The sequence below is a fragment of the Lutjanus erythropterus genome, chromosome 3 (genome assembly GCF_056507025.1).
Source record: "Lutjanus erythropterus isolate fLutEry1 chromosome 3, fLutEry1.hap2, whole genome shotgun sequence".
NCBI lineage: Eukaryota > Metazoa > Chordata > Actinopteri > Lutjaniformes > Lutjanidae > Lutjanus > Lutjanus erythropterus.
In genome coordinates this window covers 47886694-47904118 of record NC_139319.1, presented here as the reverse complement: position 1 = coordinate 47904118, position 17425 = coordinate 47886694, and the positions used below count along the sequence as shown (strand labels likewise).

At 37.6% G+C, this 17425-nt stretch overlaps 1 protein-coding gene across 1 annotated transcript; it reads left to right on the top strand.

Annotated features, from left to right (window-relative positions):
- Nucleotides 1-4091: 4091 nt before the first annotated feature.
- Nucleotides 4092-16820, top strand: LOC146330953 (long-chain fatty acid transport protein 1-like). The gene is made up of 14 exons (XM_084711251.1): nt 4092-4231; nt 4312-4489; nt 5528-5666; nt 5751-6006; nt 7473-7640; nt 9438-9507; nt 9886-9977; nt 10625-10734; nt 10894-11103; nt 12034-12160; nt 12523-12660; nt 14252-14416; nt 15879-16025; nt 16120-16820. Exons 2-14 carry the CDS (start codon nt 4320-4322, stop codon nt 16275-16277), a joined length of 1950 nt encoding a protein of 649 aa, XP_084567377.1. The 5' UTR covers nt 4092-4231; nt 4312-4319; the 3' UTR covers nt 16278-16820.
- The last annotated feature ends 605 nt before the right edge of the window (nt 16821-17425 follow it).

The window sequence follows — 17425 nt, the reverse complement described above, 5'->3', positions numbered from 1 at the left end:
GACGTTATTGACGCACCTTGATGTCAACTGAATCTCCATTTTAGTCTTGTTGTAGCTTTACACCAAGTGTTTAATGGAACAATGAATCTGAGGGGTCTTATGATATGATTTTTATTATTTTTATTTTTATGATTATGAGAAAGAGAGAAAAAAGAAGAGACCCACTGAGTGATGTAAATCTTTTCCTGAGTTTTCACAAAATCAGAAGAATCTAAATCTTGAAATTAAACGACAAAAGAAAGAAACATCATTCTTTAGGCGAACTCCTCATAGCTCATAGACATGAAGCAGAGGTTGTAAATAGGGCTATATGGTCACATGCCAAATAGGTTTGCAGCTGCTGTAAAAAGAAAAAAGAAAGTTGAGAAAACTCATAATTTTTAAGGCAATTACCTTCACAGATTTTTTAGAGTTTTGAATCAAACTCAATGACTTTTTTTTTTTTGACAAAAAGGAATGGCTGCCACTGCATCAGATTTTCCTTGAAATCAGAGCCTGTGTAACAGACAGTTACAGTGAGTATTATGTTAGCCAGTTAAAAAGAAGCAGGAGGAGATTTTTATTTTAATTATTTTATTTTTTCCACAGGTGCATCCATAATCAACTTAATATTAAAGTTCCTTATAGTAGCTTTATGATTTGAATTAAACTATAAAAATTTTACCAGTCCAGTTGCGATCGATTTAATCCCTTAAGATAACTATGACCTGGATGAATGAGAATATTCACAGGCAAACTATAAAAATGTTTTGCCAAACTATAATGTTTTGTTAAGATAATTTAGTTGTCCTCTTAGTAAAAATTGAATCTACATTTTAGAGACAAAAAATTTTATTAAATAAAATTAGGTAACATTTTCAGTTTTAGCCACTTAATTTTAAAAATGAGAAATCAGGTTCACAGCTCACAGTCAACATTTTCTTAAACAGTTTTTCTTTTGAGGCTCTAAAACTCAAAGATTCAAGTTTATCTTTAGACAAAAAGTAGATTATCGCAATAAAACATTACAAGTTGGCAAAAAATGTTCAAGTTAATTTCAAAAGTTAAGAGTCTGAGTTTGTCCTTAAACTGTAAAAAAAAAAAAGTAGCAAAGACAGTTGCCTTGAGTTTTCTTAACTTTTCTAGGTAGTTAAATCTCATTTCAGAGCCTAATAAAGTTAACGGGACCAAAGTTTTTACAACTTAGAAACCATAAATAGCCAAACCAATATGAGTGTCCAATCAAGTGCATTATGGGTCAGAAAGGCCATTCACCTCAACATTTTGCTTTTTGTCCCACACTGATAATGTTTTACATTTCTTTAATGGTGGATCAAGTAGAATATACCAGAATTTTTTTTATTTTAGTGTGAATGAATCATATAAACTTGTCATTAAAAGCAGGCAGGAAGAAGCCAGCTTCTAGAAGTGCAAGTTAAGATATGTCAGTAGCTTATCGCTTCATCCAAAACATATCACAATCATAATATAAGCTGTATTCCCCTTGGAGTGATTAAAAGTGATATTGTGCTACAGTGCTATTTATTTTCAAGTGCAGACTATGTAGTAAAGTCTACATTGTGTAGGCTACAAGAAAATATGAGAGATGTTCTTCATATTTGAGGCATGAGAAAGAAGTGTGTGCTGTGTTTTATAAATGTTTCATGTTTAAAAAAAAAAAAAAAGCCTGATGATGCCAATGGTCCATGAAGTGCCTCCGATGTTTCCTTCAGGCTCCTGCAAATCCCATGTGGGCTTCTGCAAGGATTCTTAGGTCTGTTTATTAATTCTAAACAAAATAAGTGATGTTTTATCACTTGTGGCTATTTTTAAAAAATATATTTTAGTTTGCAGTTGAGCTATGCCTTTTGTCACCAGTGTATTACATTTTTTTCTTGAAATAATCAAATGAGATAACAAATCCAGACTAAAATAGTTGCTTGGGCAATTCACGAAACAGACCCACCCTTCTGATAAGCCTGCAGCTTCCTGCCATCAAACTGTGTTTATGGAATAAAATTCACTTTTGTTTTCTTATTGTTGCTGTTCGCTTTGCCTCCACATGTTGGTAGTGACTGTAAGGTATCTCATCATATCCCTGAAATGAGAAACTTAAGTCATTTTGATGAAATCTAATGGGAGCTGTACAGACCTGTTTGTTCATTTTATTGCACTTTTCTCCTGTAAAAAAAAAAGATAATCCAGTATCACTCACATGGTGTATGGGAGATTCTAGAAGACTTGAGAACCAGCCTCACTTATAGAACCTGAACAGCTGACGTGTTGTAATAAAGCTATCCATTACACGTTTCTACTTTATAGAAATGAATCAGATCATGTTATTGATCTCCTGAAAAAAAAAAAGATATTTTTGAATTTTAAATCAATCTTTTTATGTGAATGTTTTTGCCTCAGGCTGTTTGTTTATATTTAAATTTCTTATATTTAAGACCACCTGTGTGTTAGTTTTAACACCTAAACTGTTCTTTGGTTCTTACACGTAGCTGCACTTTTTTTTGTGACCATCGATACCTTTTATTCATGCATTGCAAAATGTATTTTTATGTGAAAAAGCTATATGCAGTATGCAGCATTTTGTGAATGTAAGAATATTATTGTTAGAATATACTATATTTGTTCAACTTTGAAGGTATATGAACTTATTTTTATACTTTGTTTATGTTGTTTGGTACTGTTTTCTTTAAAGACTATGCACCACAAATTTTTATTAAAGCTTCTACTTTTATGTGAAGAAAGTGTGGTTTATTGGGTGGGTAGGCAGACAGATAGATCCTAGAATCGTAAATTCATCCTCAGCATTCCATGAAATGAACCTTGTAAAAAATTAAAATGCACATTTAAAAACTGTAATCAGACAATTGGTTGATAGTGAGGTCCAGCCCCTCACTGGACAGATAGCCAATTCAGGGTGATATGACCTGTGGGGCAGGTTCACCCTCTGGAAATGTCCCTGTCACACTGAGTCAACCTGGACTTGCCATTAAGTTGTGAAACTGCTAAAAATTTACAAGGACTCGCCCACTTACTGTTGCATCTAAAAAAGATACATCAAGAGGTGATGAATGATCAAGAACTGTTCAACCTCACTGGTATGAGGATTATGAAAGCTACAATCCCTTGGAAAAATTTAAGGGAATAAGAGAGGGGAAATTGTTACAGCAACATAAAAACAGAAATAAGTACAGATAAATAGTAAGAACAGCTTGCAATACTTAAGAATCACAATATATATCGAATTCTGAAAATGATTGTATCGCCTCTGCACTTGTATCTTGACTGTGCAAGTGCCCCTCTGCATACAGCTGGTGCCTTTTTTAATATTTTTTGCCCCTGCCTCTCCAACAGCCTGTGTCCGCCACTGATTGTAACCCCAAACATGGTCTTAAACCTAACCAAGAAGTAGTTGTGCCTAAACCTACCCAACAGAGAGCATTTTACAGCTGTTTCCATGTTTCAAAAGCAGTTTCCCAGCGTTAACCACGTGTTAGAAGTCTTTGTGGCTGCTTCTGATACAGCCGTTAAAGGGTACCTTGTGCTTCAATATATTAAACACTGAGGGGCGGTGACAAAACCTTGGTATGTGTGATTTGGGATGACAACACATTGATGAACACACGGTCGACTAAGAGTCTTCTAACCAACTAACAGTTTAGTTGACTATCAGGACCCAGCCCTATAGTGAAAATATCAGTTGTATTACTAATTGGTGTGTTACACCAAAAGATGACAAGGTGTATGAAATGTGTATCTAAAGTAGGTTGGTCTGTGAGTAATGAATGAAAATCTCAAAAATGTTACAATTGCCCCAGGTCCCCCCCACTAATATTCTTTGGAATGCAGTAATTTTACAATAACAAGTAAATTATGGCATTCACCACAGCCCTTTAAGATAATGTGTCATTGGGTTTTTTATGTTTCTCATGAAATACAATTTTCCCCTATCAAATCGGACATTCGTGCATTTATAAATCAGACGTGACTTGTCGTCCTCGCGGGCTGATGAATCACACGCAGCGCTGCAGTGACGCAGGAGTTTATGAGTTGTAACCTGCGCTGCTCTCAGCTACTCTACGTGCTGACTACGTGCTGTTCACACTGCTGCTCACACTGTGGCTCCACTACAAACTTTACTGACACCTCTCTGGACTGTGGAGGAGCGCTTCAGAGCCCACTGCTGTTGTGAACTCCTTCCTTTACCTCTCAGTGGAGCAGGATAGAAATTCCCGGGCAGGTAAGCTTCCTCTCAACAAACCATAATCTATGTACTTGTTAGAGTTCTTGTGCATGAAGTCACTGTGTGTGTCTCCACAGATAATACTATGAATCTGCTGAGTAGTGTGTTAGTGTGCCTCGGTGTGTTTGGGGCTGTGAGGCTGCTCTGCCTCCCCTGGTTCTGCAGCCTGTTGGCAGGACTGGGGCTCTGCGTGGTCTGGACTGGTTCCTGGAGGTTTATATATGTCGCTTTACGCACCATCAAAAGAGACCTAATGTAAGTGGTCTGAGTGAATGTATGTGCAAGTTCATTTCCGCCAGAAAAAAACAAACAAACAAACAAACAAACAAACAAACAAACAAACAAAAAACGTCGATGGTAAGATAAAATTATCAGATTTTTAAAAAGTCAAAATGTTAAAATAAAGTATGAGCTATAAAGTAAAATAAGCTAGAATGTCGCAGTTGTGAGATGAAGGGTCGTAAATTGGAGACTAAAAGTCATACATGTGAGATATAAGATAAAAAGGCGAAATTATAAGATAAAATCAAAAGATAAAAAGATAAAATCATGATAACGGGTCATAATTGTGAGATGAAAAGTCAATCGCGAAATAAAAAGTAAATACTGTGAGCTAAAAGTTGAAACTATTAGATAAAATTACAAGATAAAAAGGCAAAATAAAAAAAATTAAAGGTTAAAATTATGAAATTGAGAAATTATGAAAAAAAATTACAAACGGTCATAATAATGAGCTAAAAGTTGAAATTATAAGATAAAAGTTGCAATTTTGAGATAAAAAGTCGGAATTATGAGATAAAGGGTCATAATTATGGGACAAAGGTAATAATTGTGAGATTAAGTTGAAATCATAAGATGAAACTTGGAATTATGAGATAAAGGGTCATAAAAAGTCAATTACAAGATAAAAAGTCAAATTTATGGGTTAAATAGTTGAATTTATGAGCTAAAAAGAATTTTTGAACTTCTAATTATGACTTTTTAGTCTCAAAGCCTTTTCATCTCATATTTATTTATTTTTCTCATAATTTCAACTTTTATCCCATAGTTATTATTTCAACTCATAATGTTGACTTTTTAACCTTAGAATTTTGACTTTTTAGCTCATAATTATGACTAACCACAGGGATATTTTTTCTTTTAGTGGAAGAAATGGGCTTCCATGGAATGCACAAGTTTCTCCATTGTCATATTTGACATGTACTTATTTTCCATGTTGCCAGCTCCTATCCTCATTTCCATTTTTTTTTTAAATTTTCATTCTTTCTTTTTCCACTCTTCCCTATCTAAAAGGTGTCTGGCTGTTATCGTGCGAGTGAGGGTTTCCATGTACCTTAATCTGCGTAATAAAAGTACCATCCCTGCCGTGTTTGCCCAGATGGTGAAGAAACATCCAGACAAATCTGCTTTAATCTATGAGACTACAGGAGAGGTGGGGTCTCGTCGAGGATTAAAAAAATATACCAGTCATGTTGTTGTTAAAACTTACTGTATTTCCATATTCATTCTCCTCCAGGTGTGGAGTTTCAGGGAGCTGCAGGAGCGATGCCATGCTGTGGCTCACTGGGCACTGGCACAGGGATGGGCTGAGGGAGATGTGGTGGCTGTGTACATGGAGAGCCAGCCATTAGTGGTGTCTCTGTGGTTGGGCCTGGCTATGGTCGGCGTAGAGGCTGCTCTCATTAACTACAACCTTCGACAGCAATCATTACTGCACTGTGTCAGTGTGTCTGATGCTCGGGCAATGGTGTTTGGGACAGAGATGAGAGAAGGTAGGAACATACTATAGAATATAGATATCGTGGATACAGTTACACAGCTGGACATATTGACAGATAATTAAAGGTCCAGTGGGTAAGATTTATAGTGATCTATTGGTAAAATATGGCAAAAGTTGAGTATAATATTCATAAATATGTTATCATTAGTGTATAAATCACCTGAAAGTAAGAAGCATGGTGTTTTTGTTATCTTAGAATGAGCTGTTGATATTAAAGTCTGACCAATATATTGGTTGACCTATGTTATCAGCCCGATACTGGCCTGCCACAGATATATTGGTCTGTATCAGTATCGGCATATACGCTGTGTGTTGTAAGCACCTGTGAAAATTGTTTTTTGACATAACATGCAGATGCATGCAGTGTATATCTGTGTTTTCTTTTCTTTATATACATATATTTATTCATTTTATATGTTTTATTATTTATAGTTACAGTGAGACTTTACTGTTTCTGTGGTCTGATGTAATTTTGGACAATAAAATTTCTTATTAAACTAAAATATCCTGCCTCCATTACAAATCTTTGTCACAGGTGTCATTGCAGTGTCATTGCAAAATATGTGTATATTCTATTAAGCCTAATGTTACTGGATTTTTGTGGCTGATGCTGTTACTGATATTAGAGAGTAAAAAACTTCCAATATTGATATATCAGCCAGTATTCTCTATACAGAATGTAATATACATAATGTAGAATACATACACAACATGTACAAAAACATATTTTTTTTCAATGATCTCGCGAAAGTGGCTAACTTGTGACAAAGATATGTAATGGAGTCAGTATATTTTATAGTTTAATAATAAATTTCATTGTTCAAAATGATAAACTTCCACTGGAACCATAGGGAACTATAAATAAAAAAACACAAATAGAGCAAAATATATGTATATATTAAACCTGAGTTAAGAAAAATGATCAAATATAAATAAAATGCTGCTTATAAAGCTAACAAATATAAATGTGACACAACATATATGGTGATACTAGTACAAACTGATATAGCTATGATAGGTCAATATCGGACTGGTCGACTGATATATTCTGTAAATCATATTTTGTGTGAAGAATATTGGCTGATATATCAATATGAGAATTTTTTTTACTCTCTAATATTGGTGTCGGCATCAGTCCCAAAAAATGTAGTGTCAGTTAGGTCCTGGTTGATATCTCAAGAGGGCACAGGGTCCGCTTTCAGAGAGTCTGCCATGTTGCACCACCATGTTTCTACTGCTAGCTCTAGATGCACCCTTTCATGTTTTATGACAGTTTCACAGACACCATCGGCTCGTCTACGCACTTAGGTGGTGAGAGTGACACTAGGTGTTTCCAATCTGCAAGCTCACCACTAGATGCCATAAAATTCTACACACTGGTCCTTTAAAGTTTAATGCTCTGCTGATGCAAACGTGTATTCTTGTTGTACACTTCTAACTCCTCTGATTTTTTCTCAGCGGTGTCAGAGGTGAGTGGCTCTCTGCAGCCCGACATGGTTTTGTTCGTCAGTGGCAAGTGGGATAATGACGAGAAGCTCTGCGGCCTCCAAGTTCAGAGCCTGGACACCCTGCTGGATCGTTCGCCCAAACACCCACCACCCTACACACCCAGGAAAGAATTCAATGGTGAGGCTAAGATGAATGTTTGTGCATGGGGGTACAGGAATGAGTGTGTTGCCATCTGTATGTTACATATCACAAAGTTTTGATTGCAACACCATCTTTTTCCCAGCAAGTCTTTGCCTGCCTGAGTAAATGGCTAGCTGCCAGATTTTATTCTCTCTGGTCTTCTTCTGAATCTTATTAATCCACTCAATAATGCATGTGCATACGCACACACACTGTCAAACAAATCATCAACTCACTTCTACTTTAAAGGTTGTTCACCTAATGAGTAAGTGTCTGATTATGAGTCATAAGAAATCATGAGTAATGTTTTATAAGGAGTAGATGTTTATAACGATTAAAACTGAGCAGTATGTTAATAGAGACAGGCAACCACTTCAGCTCCAGAGTGTGTATTTTTGGAGCAGTGGGCTTTAGTTTTCAGGATTAAGCTAAGCCCCGCCTTTCTTAGTTACTGTTGCTATGCCTGTTAAGCTTTCTGTTTCTTGCACTGCACATAAACCGTTTAGTGTGATAACACAGGCTGGAAAATTTAATATCAAAATTTGGAGTAATTGTTGAAACACAAGGTCTTTGATTCTTCAGAGAAGTAAACAAAAGCTGCTGCTTTAGCTAACAACTGTGGATTTTGTCAACTAAATCAATGACTCTAACATGCATATTTCATAAGTGTAGCTAGCTAATGTAAGCTAATGCTAATGCTTGAATTTCCTGAGTCAGCTGTCAGTTTCCACCATTTTAAAACAATAACCATGCCGAATATGTCAACAGCTATTTACATTATATAACATTAATGCTAACAGACTGAGGCTAACGCTACATCACAGCCAATGATGATTGGACAGTGAAATCCAACATGCATATGTATATGTACACATATATATGTGTCACTGTCTGCCAACTTTGATTTTGTACCAGCCCACATCTTCCTCCTCAAACCCCCCAAATACATGCAGAGATATCTAACTCAAATTTTTGCTGGAGATGCTAGCTTATTGCAGCTAGTAAGCTAGTGTTAGAGTTCACTGCACAAGCTAACTTTTGCAGCACACTTTAGAGAAGATAAAGACAAAGCTCAATCCAATCCCCACGTGTGCTAATGTGTTTTACATTTTTGAAAGACCACAAAAAAGAGAGAAATGCAAAGCTTGACAGGCCCGCATCACCTTAGTTACGGTTGCTAAGCTATGATTGGACAGTTGCTGTACACAGGAGGGGCTTAGCGAACGGGCAATGCACTATTATAAACAGCTGATCAACTTACAGTGCTGGATTCATCGGTTGTTATTGACAAATTGAAATAATGTGCTCGTCTTGAGCTCCTGCAGTGTTCCTGCAGCCTGCCTGAGCCTCCTTGTGTCTGATGAGGAGGGGGCAGGGGGAGACAATCCACTTCAACCATTGATTGTATAATAAATAGGATTTCCTTTAAGTGCGCTGTAAAATTTGATAGACTACATTTAAATTTCTTTTTGAAGTACTGAGTTATATTTATGCTGTAATTTTTCTCTTATTGATTTACTGATCTGTATTGTTTTTACCTTTGTTATCACATGACATTCCTCAGTTAATACTCTTCAAGTCTTCGCTTGCACAGCCTGTCAGACATTGTGGATGATATGGAAGGAGAGACAGAAACATGTCACGGACTGATGTGGGTGTTGGGGTGCATACCACACACCTGACACACACATACAAATAAACAACAGAGAAAGCATGAAGGTGAAAATAATACTGAACATTCCTCATGAAAATTCAGTTCCTTCTGTCTTCTCGTCTCTACTTCTCTCCATACAGACAGACTTTTCTACATCTACACTTCAGGTACAACAGGAATGCCAAAGGCGGCTGTAGTGGTGCACAGTCGGTGAGTTTGTCTGTGATCTCATCTGATGTGTAGCTCAGTTTATAGAGGAAACTTTGAGGAAGTAAAAAAAAAGTCTTGACAGAAATGTTTTAAATGATTCTCACAGTAGCAACTTTTAGGGAAACGCCGCAGGACAACTCTGATGATTTGCCTATAAAGATCTGACTATTTTTACAACCCTGTATCTCATTTTTCATTGTGAAATGATGGCTCAGGGCGTTCTAGGAAAATTTAGAAATGAAGGATCATTAAAAGCGGTTAAAATGTTGATATCAATTTGCAGTTACAAGCATTTCAATTAAACTCAGGATGACAAGGATTTCAGGTCGGTGTCTTTTGATGAGCTGATGTCTGTTGGTGATGGATCTTTCTTGACAGGTATTATCGCATCGCCTCTTTTGGTTTTCACTCCTTCGGCTTGCGTCCTGATGACATCATGTACAACTGCCTTCCTCTGTATCATTCTGCAGGTGGGCGTCCCTCGATCAGTCATGTCCTTTAGTGGGGTTCGGGGGTCTCAGCACACTTTATTTCCCCCCAAGAAAACCTCAATAATACAATATACAGTCAACAGAAAACATGAAGTAAAAGAATAATAACAATAAAAATGAATAAATAAATAAAAAATAAAGCCTTTCTTGAGAACTGGGACAAAATCATATTCTACTAAAGAAAAAAAAAATCAAAAATTCTGTAATTTCAATTTTTGGTGAAACTGATTATTTAAGAATTTATATATATGTGAAATATATGTAATTTATATAATGTTTTGGTTTGCTTTTATTTTCTTAATTTCTAAACTTGCTCTGTGCCAGAAAACACCTCGTCTCCAGACAAGAATTCACAACTTCAAACAATTTAAAAATGTGTTAAAATCCTTCAAAACCTAAAACTATTACCCACTGATAACACAGGTGTAAAAATGTGCCATTAGAATCAGCTTTGCTTTAGAATAGATGATTTGGATCAAAATGTTGTGTCCCAGACTTCCATACTCTGCCAGATTTAAGGTTGGTCTGGTTTAATAGCCAAGAGTTTGATCTTCTATCAGCATCATTAAAGAGTAAAATACATAGTTTTGTCCCCATTTTCAAAAACAATTGATGGATGTTTACAGGGACCATCATGGGTGTAGGCCAGTGTTTGCTGTTTGGTGTGACTGTTGTGGTCAGGAGGAAGTTCTCAGCCAGTTGCTTTTGGGATGATTGTGTCAAACACAACTGCACTGTGAGTACACACTGCCACCAAATTTAATTAAAAATGAGCAGCTGCAGGCCAGTTGCCCCACTGATGCTCTTCATTCAGCCAGTACTGAGTTAAAAGGAGAAAAAAGATATATTGTTTTGTCCCATCAGTGTCTGTTTGTGTGTGTGTGTGCGTGTCCAGGTAATTCTATACATAGGTGAGATTTGCCGTTACCTGTTGGCCCAGCCGGTCCGTCCGTCTGAGGCACATCACCTTGTGCGTGTTGCCTTTGGTAATGGCCTCCGTCCTTCTGTGTGGGAGGAGTTTGTCCGAAGATTCAGAATACGACGAATCGGGGAATTTTATGGCGCCACCGAGTGCAACTGCAGCCTGATCAACATAGATGGAAAGGTGCGTGTTATTTTAAAGGAGAAATCTGTACTATATTCACTGTACTAAATCATAAAATGACCATTATATGTCATCATAGATTAATGAAACTTGCTCAAGCCAGCACACACTTAATCTTTTAATCTTTTAGACAGTTAAATTGAGCAATATGTTAATGGAGTCTAGCAGGCAGCCACTGAAGTGTGCATTTTCAGAGCTGTGGGCTTTTGTTTTGAGGATAACAGGCTTAGCTTCACATTGACTGATAATTGACAGTTATTAACAGTTAATCAACTTACAGTGTAAGTCACTTGTCATTATCAAGTATAATGCTCTGCTTGTCTTATGCTCACCTAGGATTTAATCTACACTGAAAAAAAGTGAAGAAAACTAAGAATTTCAGTGCAACTGGCTTCACTAATTTTTTGCGTTTTCAAATAAACTAAAACAAGTCTTGCCAACCTGCAATGTTTTGTTGAGATAATTTGCTTTTCTTACTTAGATAAACTTGAATCTTGAGTTTTAGAAACCTCAAAATTCTGTTTTTTCAAAAACTGTTCACCTGTGGAATTGATTTGTCATTATTTGGGTACTTGAAAATTAAATGGTTGCAATTGAAAATATTAAATTATTAACCATTTTTCACTCAAGTTTACTCAATAATTGAAATCCAAGTTTTGTCTTTTGTTTCCAAAAGTCAAAGATTTGATGCTTTTTTGGGAGAAAAAGTAAATTATCTCAACAAAACATTATAGGTTGCGGAACTTTTATTTTTATTTTAGTTTGTTTCAAAACTTTCAAAATATTTGAGTTTTTTCAACTTTTTTTTTAACAGTGTATTTAATATCAATATTGTATTGCTCAAATTCTCTATTTGGACTGCTGTGCTCGTTTTTAAACACTTGGGTCTTACATGTTGCTCTGTCTCATATATGTGTCTGACAAGTCCAGGTCGGAGCGTGTGGCTTCAACAGTCGTATCCTGCCCAGCTTTTACCCCATCAGACTGGTCAGGGTGCAGGAGGAGACTGGAGAGCTGCTCAGGGACTCACAGGGACTCTGTACACCCTGTCTGCCTGGTGAGGACACACATCCACACCCACACATGTATCCCTCTGTGACGGCACCAGTAGGTTTCTGAGGAGCCACTGTAAAGGCGACAGTGCGGTGCAGTAACTGCTGTAATTTTAATATGGGGGTTCTGTGGGGATTGATTTGCTTTTGGAGCCAGCCTCAAGTTGGTTGGAACTACAGTTTTGGCATGTCTGCACTGTCTTCATTTTTCACCCCCTGGAGCATGCCATTTGATACACACACGCACACACACACACACACACACACACACACACACACACACACACACGCACACACACACACACAATGTTCTGAATGTATCAAAATGTTCTTTATTTTATTCTCTCATCTCTCTTTGTCTCTGCAGGTGAGCCGGGTATGTTAGTGGGACGAATCAACCTCACTGATCCGCTCAGGAGATTCGACGGCTACATTGATCAAGACGCCACTGTAAAGAAAGTAGCTCACAATGTCTTCAAGATGGGAGACTCTGCTTATGTCTCAGGTATTTCTCGTTCTGTCTCTTAGACAAATTTAGATGGAGGAATGACTCATCACACCAAACCACAAAATCATCCACAACTGGCCCATGATCCTTTTCATCCACTTCAAGAAGGCTAACAATAACAAAATCATCAGCAAACTTTAAGATGTGTCTGTTATAACTGCTTCTGCACTCGTTGCTGTACGTGATGTAAAGGAGAAGGGAGAGACAGCAACCCTGGGGGGAACCAGTGGAAGAGTATAGCTGGTTAGAGAGAACGCCGTTACCTCTCACACACTGTGGCCTATTAGTTAAAAAATCTGTTATCCAACCAGTCAGGTTAAGAGCAAGATTAAAATGGCAGATGAGCCTCTCTGCAAGGAGGAATGGCTGTATGGTGTTGAATGCTGAAGAGAAATCAATACATAAGAGTCTGGCATGAGTCATGGGGGCCTCCAGGTGCTGATACAGAAAGTGTAACAGTGTGACTACATCGTCCTCCGCACCTCTGCCAGGCCTGTTGGCAAATTGAAAAAGATCAAGTTGATCCTCCCCCTGTTTTAAAACGTCTTTCTTGACAAGCCTCTCAAAAGACTTCATAACTTAAGAAGTCAAAGCTACTGGCCTGAAATCATTTAACTCTTTCGGTGAGTTACTCTTGGCTACTGGGACAATAATAGAATGTTTCCAAACCATGGGGACCCTCTGCAGCTTTAAAGACTGTGTAAAAATATACTGGAAGATGCTGCAGAGCTGATACGCACAGGTTTTTAGTACCTTGTCACAGATTTTATCAGGTCCTGGGCTCTTATTCTTGGTATGTTTGAAAATAGGATGGATGGATTGGAGACTTTAAAAACACAATATGTAATTTTTGCCACTAGGGGTCACTCTCACATCAAAACAATAAGAGAGAACTAGTTTGATGACATTAAGTGACATGGGATAATGAGTCTTCACATGAAGATCTATCTGACATCATTCAAGCAGAAATCATGTTCACAGACAATATAAAGTATTAAAGTTATAGCAGGTATCAGCTAGCAGAAAACCTTGAATAAATTATGTATTTCTCTGGTGGTTGACCTTGTTCAAAACATTAGTACAGTACAGAACTTGACAAAATATAAAAAAGATCCAGTGTTAGACATTTTAATGTATATTTTAGCTTTAAACTGCACATGATGGACTGGGCCTGTCCATGCTGTTTCACTTCTTCCACCCAGTGTATGCAAAAAACACTGAGACTTTATTTAATCCCTGACGTGAACTTGCTGCCCCACAGAGACACAACAGATAAACAGGAAACAGGAAAAGATATGAATACCCACAGAGAGTTTGGACAGGAGACATTGTGTTTCACTACATGACGAGAAGTCATCATGAGAAATCTTTAATTAAGTCCATAGTTATGACTTCTCCAAAAGTCTTGATACACTGTTTTGTCTACTAGACGGCACGGTGACTCACCATCATTTTATATCAAAGTCAAATCTGTGCTGGTGAGTCATCACTACAGACGTGACTTTCTACTCTATGATCCCCTCCAGTGATGATGATGATGATGATGATGATGATTGTTATTATTTCCATCTGTCTGTCTGTTTCTCAGGTGACGTGCTGGTGATGGATGAATATGGTTACATATACTTCAGGGACCGCAGTGGCGACACGTTCCGTTGGCGAGGGGAGAACGTTTCCACCACAGAGGTGGAGGGAGTCCTCAGCGGCTTGCTGGGACACACTGATGTAGCAGTCTATGGAGTTTCTGTACCAGGTAGAGATGAGACGAGGCAGTCAGGACAAGGAAAGCCCATCCCATGAAACAGCTGGCAGAGTGTTTATTGCTTATGTTTCCTGTAAAACAGGCAGCTACGGCGGGACTTGACGCAGGGCAGGGGCGTGTCCAGACTTTTTTAACAAGGTGGGGGGGGGGGGGGGCAGTGACTTATGGAGGGGTGGCCACACAGGCACACACATGCATGTCAGCATGTATTAACATTACAGTGCCTCACAGTTTCTGTTTGAGATTTTCTTTAAAAGATAAATAGTCCAACTATCCAACACAACAGAGTGGCACCACACAATTCCTTGTTCTTTAAGTCCTTAAAAAGAAATTGTGCCTCCTTTCTACCTCTATCCTCAGGCTGTGAGACTCTTTAATTCATTGTCAGCCTCCCATCTCGAAAAATTGTTCTCATTTAATGATTTATTGTTCTGTATTTATTATATATGTACCCATCTGCTATTTTTTGTGTATGTTTTTTGTTTTAGTGAATAGCATAAAGGGATCTACAACTAACATTTCATTATACCTGTGTGTTAAATGATGATCCATAAAGTAAATTAACTTTGTAAAAGTTTTAACATAGGCTACATACAAATAAAAACCATGCACAAACAAAAACACTCATCAAACATGGTTCAAATTAAGGTTCTGCTTCTAACTGGACAGATAGCCACCATACTTTACAATAATGAGGTGGCATTTGGGGCGGCCAATCAGATTTCAAGGGTTCCCCGGCCAGCACCCTGTGGCCGAGTCATGGCTAACTGAGCTAACAGCAGTTAGCAGTTAGTTAACTTACTTCAGCTGCAAGCAAAGCAGGAAATTCCATAAATGACCTCAATACTGTATTTCTAGGCTGTGTTTGTCCCAGTGACCAGCTGAGTTCAGTGAGAGGCCGCTGAGCCTGGTTCTGTTAACCGCTAACAGCAGCTAACAGTTTACGTACTTTAGCAACAAGTAAGCTATCTGTCCATAAAGAATCTCAGTAATTAAATCACAGAGAGCCGAAGTTGTGTTGCTGGAAGACATCAGAGGGGAAAACAGGAAATATTCCCACATCCAGTTTCATCCAAATCAGAGAATGAAGTTGTGTTAATGTCGTGTGAGTGGATGTATTGTATTCTCCTTCCATGCTCTGCTGTGACATAAGCAAGAATTGAATTGGATACAAATTTAGTGTACGCTCCGGAGTCCCAGATGATTCATCAACAGCTTTTAATCCTTTTCAAGGAATATACAAAAATCTGAAATACCATATAAAATATCAGAGGATATCTACAAAACAGCTTTTTTGTCCTTATTGGACTAGACATTGTGTATAGTTGACATATAGTGCGATACATACATGATAAAAACACTTAAATATTGATTTTGCCTTCAAACTTTAAGGGCTTAATGTGGATGTTACATAGTCTTTTATTCATGACTTTACCTGTCTGTGTGTGCACAGGTGTAGAGGGAAAGGCCGGCATGGCAGCAGTAGCTCACACAGGAGGCCAGTTTGACCTCAATGCGTTCTTGATCGCTATACAGAAAGCCCTGCCTTCCTACGCACGCCCCGTCTTCCTCCGACTCATGCCATCTGTTGACATGACAGGTGAGACACTGATGCAAGGACACGCAAAACACACACACCTACACACACATTGAAAAAGTCACACATGAAATTCATTTTCTACTTTTGTCCTCAGGTACCTTCAAAATCCAGAAGACACGGCTGCAGAGGGAAGGATTTAAACCACAAGACTCGAGTGAAAAGATTTATTTTCTGAACAGTCGTGCTGGGTGTTACGAGGCTGTTACTGATCAACTATATACTGCCATCATTGAGGAAAGAGTGTGTCTATGAGACCGGAGGAGGCTGAGATACGTCAAAGAGGAAAGGGAGAGAAAAAAAACTTAGTAACAACTTCATTCCTGTAAATACTGAAATATGATTATGTTGCTGTTTTTCTCATTTATTAACTCACCTATGTTTTTAACCAAATTTAATGCATTTTACATTGTATCAGTGTTATTCCATACCCAATAAAATACTTTTAATAAAAAATATAACCCTGTAACAGTTGTGACATTTGAATAGAAGACAACTTAAAGAGTTAGATATCCAACATCTATAAAAGAACAAGAAAAAACAGGACAAATGGAGCGCAAAAAGCTTTTAATTTAAAGTAAAACTCAAGCTGTTGTTAGGATATAGTACAGTTTCAGAGGATGTACACTGCCTTTTAAATGAGCACATTGCAAATACATATTTTCATCACACTTGCTAGAAGCAACATTCATTTGCAACAATTAATCAGTTTTAAACAAGACAGTGAATCTATGCTAGTGGACTAAGACAGTGGTGTTTTGAGTTACGAGCTAACATAAGCACGCTAAACATGCTCACAATAAAATTTTTAAAATGTGAATTATATCTTAAGCAGATATAATTCAGTTTAGGATTTATTTATTTCTTTTTTTACCACCACGTCTAACAGCTTTACAACGCTATATTTAGGCACAGCAGTGCTTTAAACTACATTAGCATGCTAATATGCTCACAATCTACATACCAATGCTTAGCCAGTAATATTTACTATGTTCACTTCTTAGCTTTTTGTGTTAGCAGGCTAACATTTGCTAATTGGCACTAAACATAAGTACAACTGAGGCTGATGGGATTAAGGTTACCAGATTTCTGAAATGACTGGGGATTTTTTTTTTCTTTTAGCTTAGCAGTATTTTCCTCAGCAATTTTCTCTTAAACTAGCATGAGCAAGTAGAAGTGATGCAAAGAAGGTATAGCCCCCCTGCTGGCTAAAATAAGCACAATGTGATTCAGAGGTCAATTGGTAGGCTCTACTGCTCCGGTGTTTCTTGTCATGTAAAATATTATTTCACTTTGCAGTGTTTTTAACACACAGTTAAAAACTGAGGACAGCTCCAGCCAGGGACAGGCCACCAAAAATGAGGACTGTCCATGGAAAAAGGGGATGTCTAGTTACCCTATGA